Genomic DNA, 10,550 nt, shown 5'->3' with positions numbered 1-10,550 from the left:
GCAAGGCAGCGGTGTTTGGCGGGAAATACAAATGCATTCCCATTTCTACGGAACAAGTCGCCACATGTTCCAACCCCCAACCTGGAGGGCCAGGAGACTGTGTTCGTCAGTCCTCTAACCATTGACCAACCTGGTGTGAGAGACTCTGTGAGTGTCGCGGGACACTCTCCAGTATAGCTCAATGGATCACTGAGGTGCGCAAACCGTCACACGTCCAGTCTCTCTTCCACGAACAAAACCCTACATCCTCTCACTGTCATGTTGGTCAGACTTTTGAGACGAAGGCTCAAGGTGGGGTACCTCAACCAAACCTCCCTCATTGGCCTGGGCAACCGGGAAGTATCATTCACCCGCACAGTTCTTTGTCCACCGATTTCTCTAGCCCAAACCCTTCCCACCACACAAGCAAACGTCGATAAATCATTTGACCATCAGTTGCCTGACCGATGAACCTTATGCTCCCTGCTGGTAAGTAGTACTGTCCTCTACGGTAAGACTGTGAAGGCAGTAAAGTGTTTCTCCAAGGCGACCATAATGTTCATATTCATGGAAGCAATGATGTCAGCCCCCGAGAAAGCGAGGGTTAGAATAGGTTGGCCCTAAAAGCCGAACACTCCGATCGCCCAACGGCTGACCGTGATCGCCGGAGTATTATTCAATACGGTTGAAACACTTTTAGAACCAAAGAGTCCAGTGCCACTCAAAAGGCACCTGATGTGCGCAGCCGCATCAGGTGTGAAACAGTAATGCCCGACTCTCTGCGCCCTCAGGCCAAACCGACCCCCTACAGCCAAGTAGGCCAGACTAACTAATTCTGCCTCACGGTTTGGTATGCGCCTCACACCTGCAAAGTGCAAAGTGCTGCTGCAACTCAGATGAGCCGATTGAGGTATTAGACAAGTTCATCTACCTGGGTAGCAGTATCGGTCCCGTTAGTTTCAGTCATCGGCCCCAGGAAGGGTCCCCAAAGAAAACCCTATTGTCCACTGCCTAGTCAGTCAGACTTTTGAGACAAGCGTTCAAGGCGGGATACCTCAACCAATCCTTATTTCCCGGCCGCAGTAACCTAAGCAGACGAAATACCTCTTCCCGAATATGATAATATTACAATACAGACAACATTAAACAACTTAACTAATTCTGTCTCACGGTTTGGTATGCGCCTCACACCTGCAAAGTGCAAAGTGCTGCTGTAACTCAGATGAGCCGATTGAGGTAGTAGACAAGTTCATCTACCTGGGTAGCTGTATCGGTCCCGTTAGTTTCGCGAAAGATGATATTTTCACCCGGGCTTGGGAGAGCCAGAGCAGCCTGCATCAACCTGCATCACTTGTGGCGTAGGCGTGACATCCGCTTATTCGCCAAGGGTCAAGTTTAGAAACGATGCGGTGCGCCCCATATCATTACACGGATCAGAAGCCTGGCCGCTGCGCGCTGTGGACATCGAAAGACTTCCCGTGTTTGGCCATCTATTTCTCCGGAGCGCTGCCCGAAGACCAGTTATCCTGAAGTGCGCCGAATGGTTTTCGAAAAAAATAACTCGCCAACGACAGGTGAATTGATCACACTCCATAGGTTGCATTGGCTGGGCAATGTGCTGCGCATGCTGGTCGACCGACTTCCGTAGAGAGCTTATTTCACACGACTATGAAGGGTGGAAACGAGCCAGGGAAGGTCAAGTAGTGACTCGGAAATGAAACATGAAATCCACTAACAGGTAACTCAGTTGCACTGGTCATTGCCATCTCCCTTGATGGGGACCCCGAGACGCGACATATCAATGGTTACAGACATTGTCAGATATGGCCCAGTCACGCCCCCAACGACATTCGCGCATCCAACCTCCCCGATTAAAAGCCTATTGACAACTCTGTATTTACAAATCAGTCAGATCAGCTACCGGCTCCAATGCGTAGCTATCAACCTATCCCTCCCAGTCATCGGTGAACGAAACTGTGGCAGCTAGGACCACTGTACGACAAGTGCGCGGTTCTTACAACTGGTGATGCTGAGCTTGTGTTTTGGGTGAGTGAGGGTAAGGACTGAGGTGATCCTGAGTTACCATCATTGTGTCCGGTAACAATCTAGCTGAATTTAAAACTCCCAGTACGGAGATCCATCCTCATTCTGCTTAAGACTCCAATTCGTCTCACCCATACCCAACAGACGGGGTCGGTCGTCTCCGTGCGGTATGATCACCGTAGGATAGCGAAGTCTAATGCATAATCAAAATTCCCTCATATGAGCCAAAATAATGCGGTGGATTCATGTAAGTCCCAATAAGTGTGCTTGTTCAATACAACGGCCTATTTAGTCATCGCCATGCCAAACTGATTCGTAACACCGTTGGGATGCATTATCATATGCGAAAATGAAGGGTCGGAAATACCAAACAGGAGGGCAGGCGGCAGTTGTAAAATCAGGCTATACTGAGTGAAGATGGAAAGCGGGGCTCTCTACAGTATGCCAGTCAGCTTGTTGAAACATACGGCAGTGAAGCATCAGTGGCAACACTGATGCTGCTGTCCTTGAGGATGATGATGATGATGATTGTTGGAACAGGTTGGTGATTGAATGTGACATTGTACGCCAGAAAGTGTCTCCAAAGATCGATTGGCGTTGTCGCCTGATCTCCAACCCGCTAAACGACATCTAGCAACTTTACCTATTTCTACGGTTTAAGCCCTCCGAAATCGTCAACATTATCCACTAACCACCACACTTTTGTTTCGAGTTTGATAAGTGAACAATGCCAGAAGTGACAGCCGCTCTCTTGGCACTCGGAAAAAAGCAACCACTGCGTGCTAGAAGCCCAAATCCCATGCTTCCAGATGAACAGATTGATGGAGTTGATAAGTTTGTTTACCCTGGAAGCTGCATAAGTCCCGGTGGTCTGGCGAAAGACGAAATAGCTTTCCGAATTGCGAAGGCCAGGGTAACTTTCGCCAACTCCCAACATTTGTGGCGCCAACGTGAGACCAGCCTGACCGTCAAGGGGAGAATGGTATAATATTTGTTCAGCTGTAAAACCCGTTCGGTGCCTAGCTGTCATATCACGCGAAGGAAGCACGGGGCTGGCATACTGCCAGGTTGCCCAAGCTTAGAGAGGAGATGCAGAGGTCGGATTCGAACCACTGATCTTCCGGCCAGTAAATTCGTGCTCTACCCACTGAGCCATCTCATCCCCAAGAGGCAAAATGTACAATGTCGCGACCCGATCTGTCCTAATTTATAGGCCGAAGGTGTGGCTGCTGAGTGTGAAAGACCGAAGTGCTGTGCGTTCAGCTGAAAAAAGCGTTCAGCTGTAGCACCCTTCCGGTGCCTAGCTGCCATGCCACCCGAAGGAAGCACGAGGGTTGGGATACTGTCAGGTTGCCCAAGCCTAGACAGGGGAACTCGAGTGGCGGAGGTCGGATTCGAACCACGGACCTTCCGGTCAGTAAATTCGCGCTCTAACCACTTGGGCCACCTCGCCCTACAAAGTGCTGTGGTTCCAGCTGCTATTGTTTTGTTCGTCTAAGGTAAGTAGAATAGGGAACTGAGAACCATATGTTGGAGCCGATGACTCAATCTGTGCAAGAAATAGATCTGCTTGTCCAGTATGGCAGGAAAGCTAATCAGTGAAGGCGATAGCTCTGAGGAAAGATGGTCTTCGGCTTCTTGGCAGTCATATCTGTCGAGGTCACTAAACACTGGATTGTCTTGCTCCGCGGTCCCCACCCGAGGAAACAGAAGTTACCAAAGCCACTAAGTTGAATGTTGAGCACTTTCATGAATGGTTACCGAGTCAGAGTGATCGCCCACGCCCTCTGGCATACGAAACACATGACCTACCCAGCGTAACCTGTCGACTGTGACCAGTTAATACATAGGCGGAAGAGTAAACTTTCCCGAAAAGCATCTGGTATACCTCAACATTACTGATTCGGTGTTCCAACAGACTGGGATCAAACACACAGAGCCTTCGGTCTTCCACAAGCAGCAGCCACATCTCTGACCCACAAAGTAGGACAGATCGGGTAGCAGCATTGTACACTCTACCCTTGACATTCAAGTTGATATCACGTCGGCGTCACAAATGTCGGGGGGTTTTAAACGCTGTTCTTGCCTCCCAAAGTTGGAAATGGATTTTGTCTTTCGCCAGATCTCCGGGATATTGCAGCCGCACTACACCAATCGGTTCACCTGCAGGCATGAGGTTCGGGTTTTATCTCATCCAACTTTGCAGCAGCACTTTACACTTCACACGTGTGAAGTACAAACCGAACCGCACAGAAGAATTATTTAGGTTATCTAAAGTAGTTTGTATTTTCAAAGGGAGAGATATCTCATCCCCTAATGTCTGTGAGCGAACGCCCAAGGAATATTTCGATCCCCGAGGTGTCAGAGGCAGGTAAATAAGGTTCAATAAGCACACCAATCACGAAGCTACAAGGAAACAGTGATAGATGACACTTGTTTGAAACCACTGGATGTGGTGAAATCGGAAGATGATTTGCCGCACACACCTACGCGTCCATGAGAGGAGGCATACCGAGCCTTTATAAGGGAACTTCGAATGGCCCCCCCCCCCATAGCGAGCTGTACCCAATAATTACTCACCTTGTTGACGATTTTCCAACTTCTATCAAGGCTGGTTAAAAAATCCTAGCACATTTAAGTTTGCCGTTGCGTTAGCCAGGATTGAATGAAACAAACTGAGTCCAAAACTCGTCCTCTTTTAGTTAACCTTGTGTATGTTGTCTCTTTATGCCCTATTAACTCACCGACTGGTGCTAAGCGCCAATTGACAAAGTTAGATTACAAAGCAGCCGATTTGGCATGCGCGATTGTGATGTCCTTCCGCACAACTTCTAGGATGAGCACACAAAAAACTTCCAAAATGACAAAAGGTAAGGGAGAGAAAACGTGTTAGCTGAACAACCATGCTCCCATTAATCAGTGCAATTCTGCAGCTTGATGTGCAGATGACGGAATAACGATAAATCAGAAGAATATACCGTGCATAGACAAAACGAAGTAACAACATTCCAAAAGTGATACATTCAAATGTTTATACACAAGTCTATTTAGTAAATCAGTCAACAGAATGAAAAAAAATTTCAACGAGACTGATGACCTTTATGGACGACCGAAGAATGAATGAATCAAGTCCGTATACAGTTGTGAAAGCGTTTCAGTCTTGATCATGACCAAGAAAACTGAAGGGAACTTTGAGAGAAAACCACCTTGGAAAGTCACACGGGTGTTCATCTCTTCAAACATTTTTACTGTCTCTCTGATTTGAAAAAATGGACTTCAATGAAGACTAATACAAAACACTGATTCGATCAATACATAGGACGATAAATCCACTGAGAACGGCGTCTGGACGTAAGTTCCAGAACACCATTCAAAAATGACATCCTTTCGGTATATCAAAAAAATCGTTCGGGTTCTAACTGCCACGCCACCAGAAGAAAGCACGAGGGCTTGGATACCGCCAGGTTGTCCAAGTCGGGGGTCGGCTTCGAACCACGGACCCTACATCGGTAAATTCGCGCTCTAACCACTGAGCTACCTCGCCTTTCGGTATATTAGAGGTGAGAAGTCACTAATTAATTCAAGCGCAGCCAGGAGTAAATATAAAGTTTAGGGTCGGAACAGCGGATCTTACGGAGCTTCTACCCTACCCGCAAACCATCCCAAATGGGTGTTAGTGAGTCGTGTCCTGCTTTACGCCCAGAACGTTGGAATCGCCATATTCACATCAAGAAAAACTGTCTCACATAAATATGGACTTACTCTGTTAACTCGTAATCGGCCCCACGAATGAAGTGCAGTCGTTCCAGAGGTACATTCACCGACTTAAGCATGCCCTTGATGACAGCCTCGTAGTACTGTGTCCGGTAGCGCAGCAAGGACCAGGGGGCCTTCATGTTATCTAGATATGCATGCAAATCTGCGAACAAAATTATCACCCTGCACCCAGCGTGCAAAAAATCCGCTAGCTTGATGATGGGGACGAAATACGCAACATGTGGTCTCCCGGTAGTTGCAGTTCCCCAGTACACGGCCAAAGGGGAGTCACGAGTGACCAGGTTCCGCAATTCCTCGTCACCGACTACCTCCTGTTGGTGAACAAAAAAAGCGGGGAGATGAGGTAGCTGGTCGCTGAAGCAGTGGGAGTCGTTGGATCAAACTGAAAAACTGTCATTCGGAAGTAAAACTAGAGGCAACCAACCGCGAAAGATGTGCGGAATTTCAGCACTTACCGCAAAAAAGCGGTACCCATTCAAGAAAATCAATCATTCTGGAGTCTTATTTCAATCATATATCCCTGAGAAAACAGCTCTCCAAGCCCTACAGCTGTGACATTTTTCGACAGGCCAAGGGAAAAAGGGATGAGAAATATGTCATCCCAGGATTTCAGATAGTTGAAACTACACAAGCACGGTGATGTATGGCCACGAGAAATACATCTAGCAGTTCTGCACTTCACGCATCATTATCATCAGACGTTACACCGCGTACATTTGTTTCGCCGATAATTTGGGGAGGTAGGATGGATAGCTACACATTGCAGGCGATAGCTGGTATAATGATTCGTAAATATATGGGTATCAATGGACTTTTCATTGTGGAAGTTATGAACTGAAGGCAACCACCTGGATACGTGAGCGCAACTGAGCGCGCAACTGGGTCATGTCTGACAATGTCTCTAACCGCTGATGTGTCACGTCTCCGGGTCCTCACCCAGAGAAACGACAATGAACAGCGCAACTGAGTTCCCTGGTAATGTCTTTCATACTTGACTACCAAGTGATTATTTGACCTCCCCTTCGCGTGGCTGTGCGAGACGAGTTCTTCTCTGAAGCCAATCAAGTGGCATGCAGAGCACCTGGCCAACCCACCACAACCTATGGAGTGTGTTCAATTCACCTACCGTCAGTGAGTTATTCATTTCGAAAACCATTCGACGTACTTCGGGAATACTGGCCCGGTCTTCCCACCAAACTCCGACAATGCTCCGAAGGAACTGATTGTCAAATACTGAAAGCATTTTGAGGTCCTAAGCGCGCAACGACCAGGCTTCTGATCCGTATAATAATACAGAGCGCACTGTAGCATTTCAAACTCGACCCATGAAGGGTAAGCCTACGCCACAAGTGATGAGGTCTCACAAAGGCTGCTCTGGTCATCCAAAATCCGGATGGAAATATCATCTTTCGCGAAACCAAAGGAACTGATACAGCTACTCAGATAGACAAACTTGTCTACTACCTCAATCGGCTCATCCGAGAGCACGGAGTTAAGGCTTGATCCCACCCGGTATTGCATCAGCACGCTAAACGGTGAGGTAGAATTATGTAAGTTGTTTAATGCTGTCTGAATTGTAATGACACCAGATCCAGGAAGAGCTATGTCGTCTGCGTCAATGCTGTCTGGATTATAATGACATCAGATCCAAGAAGAGCTATATCGTCTGCGTACTCAATACATACGAGCGAGCACCCTGGGAGCATTTCGACCCCACAGGCATTGGAGGATGGGACCGAATCTTCCATAATCGTGCCACTGGCGAAGTTGGAGAAGACAGGTGAAAGAGGACTGTCTCGTCTGGCATCATGTGATGTGTCACTGTTCCGGAATCCGTCAGAGGGTGAAATATGATTGATGCATGACAGCACCAATCTTTGTTCTCACGGACCTGCCTCTCCGTGTTCAGTCAACTTATGAAGAATAGGACCAGAGAACACCTTCGATTCAACAGCTAGCAGGCTGATGCCACGCTGGTTTTTACTCAGCGTTCACCCACTCTTTTTGAGGATGGGAACAACTGTCAACAGGTCCCTTCATCAGATACATCCATCACACCATATCGCACCAATATACTTTGTTAGATGGGTCACTAGGGTCCCCTCCATCTTTGAACAGGACTGTATATAGACCCTCTGGTCCTGGTACTTCCTCACGTTTTGGTACGGATATTTCGTACTTCATTTCTTCCAACAGGCGAGTGAGGTTTACATTGCATTCACCCGTATGCACTATCTCCAGAGCTCTGTTGCAGGAAGCTAGCTAACCTGTTCATCGAAGTGTTCGATCCATCTTTTCAGTCGACGTTTTTTTTGAGTGAATTTATGAGTCACCTTCTCCACTTATCGTCTCCCTGGCAGTTGCCATCCGATCGTATCAGTTACTATAGAGCACGGCTGTTTCCGGTAGCAGAAGTCTTCTCTATCTACTGGGTTTTGATGTCCACCAAAGCTCTGTCTTTCATTCGGCCCTTCCCCATTTGACGTTTGGTGGGCTTGCGTGCATTGTCGTACTCGTTGCCTGCTGGTATGGATTTCTCGGAATCAATTACGACTAGTGTATGTGGGTTATCTAATGGTCTTGTGGTGGAATCGGCGAGGTCGGACAGACGGCCTCTAGCATTGCCCCTCACATTTTGTTATGCTTCACCCACGTGCTTGCCTACAGTACAATCTTGGTTCACTGCTAAGAGCTGACGAGCCAGCTTAAACCAATACTGTTGAGCTATGGTAGTTCTTCGGAGATGGTGGGACCCCACCTTGAAACTTTGACTGAACGCCTGACAAATTTATTCCCTCATTTCGGGTGGTTGATAGGTGGACTATGTCCTTCTGCCGACTGCTCAGGTTTCAACTCGGAAATAGAAGAAATAATTTTTTGGGTGTTCTCTATGAGCCTTCGTGCTGGTAAACTTACAATACTGTGGTGAGGACGTAAGTGGCAATGCTACCCTATTTTCCCGCTTGTCCTTCATATGAACGGACGTCAATGAACTATAAAAATGAACGCAACGCATGGAGTTTTGGCGAAAGCCTCTATCCTGTGTATCAAACAGTTAATCTGTGAATTCCAGGTTGGGCTCAAGTGTCAACACATATCTCGTTACCCGAGACATCGATAAACGTGGGAACCATCATTTCAATAGGAATAATTCATGATCGATGGGTATGCAAATACAACGAAACCAAGTCAATTACCTGTAAATTTCGTACAATTAGGCCATACTCCTCCCGTTCCATTGACATAAGGAACCCCAGATCCAACACGCCGAGCTTGCTCGAAAAACGCGCCGAAGTGTAGTTCAACTATCAACTATTAAATTCGATGGTCACGTAAGTTTGAAATGGGATATTCCCAAGTTATGGATAGTAGAAGTATTCCAAATTGGCGTTGAATCAACGGAAATCTCCCATAACCAGAGTGCCTTATGGTGAGGCTATCCTTAACATTCGGTGAGGCGTTGCATTATCCGTAGATGAGAGCAACAGCTAATGGGGGTCGTTCATGGTTCACCAGATACTTGACTCCTTCCTCTTCCTCTGAACCGATAAAAATCCCAGTGAAACAAGTCTAAGTTATGGTCAACAGAACAGTTACACAACTCTCACGTTACCATTCATCCTATCTTAGAGCAACCTGCGTCTCCCATAATCATTCACCAAAATACATCAAATCCTCACATAACTGGGCTTTAAAGTAGAATGCAGGAAGAGAACAGAAGTCAACACTACTTCGGTCGCCCACCCTTGACCTTTGCGCCATTTCCTTTGAGCCGTTAAACTCTTTTTTGGCCATTGATCCCGCTTTTGATCGTGTTTCTTAATAACCGCTTCTTCTCGTCCGAGTTTAACTAGTTACTGCGATGATATATTAGGGATTCTCCGTGACCTTCGCGGTCTCCGCCAGTGTTTCGACCGGAGTCCTGCACCAGAGATTTGAACGGGGTTCAACTCTCTTGAGTTCATTTTGCCCCTACTTGCTTACTGATGCATCAGAAAGGCTCTGTGACCTGAAAGCCTTGGCATATTTGGTATTGCGAGTGTGGATAGCACGTCGCTTATTCTCACACTTTACGAACTATGAAATGCAGGGCGATTGTCAACTTAACTTGCTCCGGGAAGCATCAGAACTTTACGCCCAATAATGTGCAACATAATCATGCATTTATTCGTTTGAGGGAACTGATGGGTTGTCCGAACTGTCTGTGTGCACAACAAACTCTGTGGGTGCGTCACCGGCTTATGAGGCGACGCTAAGCAACATCGGATCTTTTAAACTCGAGGGGTCAACTTCCACCTGGTCACTGAATTACGTAGTATGCTATGCTCGTAAACTGCTTGGGCAACATGAGCGGTTAACTCGCCATTTAAGGGACCGTGGATTGAGTAGAGCTTTGGAAGCCGCCTGTTATATCCGCATACACGATAAACAGATATGTTCTAACAGTTCTTTATTGTTGTCACGTTAATGCAAAACTAATAGAGGTGATGTCGCATATTTAGGGGACCGAATGCAGTTGAACATTCTTTTCATATGCCATTCCAGGTTTCGAGCATGAATACAATGGGTTCTGGAGCTGTCATAAATAGGAAACTAGCTATCTGAAATGTGAGACGTCAGGCACACCTCGAAATATGCAGAATGTTTACGCCATGAGATCGGTAGTAATGAATAATCGTTATGGCCAAAGTATTGGTTCAGTTGAAGTCACTAGAAACCCTGTTCATTGCAACATCATCTTTATTACTTTT

General features: G+C 46.9%; 1 protein-coding gene across 1 annotated transcript in view; it reads right to left on the bottom strand.

Annotated features, from left to right (window-relative positions):
• Positions 1-9,104, bottom strand: part of T265_11299 (hypothetical protein) — a gene marked incomplete at both ends in the record, with an annotated part of 36,396 nt that extends 27,292 nt beyond the window's left edge. Inside the window, 2 exons of the mRNA XM_009177920.1 lie at positions 5,785-6,110; positions 8,997-9,104. Coding sequence (XP_009176184.1) covers positions 5,785-6,110; positions 8,997-9,044 — 374 coding nt within the window. The remainder of the gene's footprint in view (positions 1-5,784; positions 6,111-8,996) is intronic.
• Between the last annotated feature and the right edge of the window lie 1,446 nt (positions 9,105-10,550).

Source organism: Opisthorchis viverrini (assembly GCF_000715545.1).
Source record: "Opisthorchis viverrini unplaced genomic scaffold opera_v5_485, whole genome shotgun sequence".
Classification (NCBI taxonomy): Eukaryota; Metazoa; Platyhelminthes; class Trematoda; order Opisthorchiida; family Opisthorchiidae; genus Opisthorchis; species Opisthorchis viverrini.
This window is presented reverse-complemented; position numbering and strand designations above follow the sequence as displayed.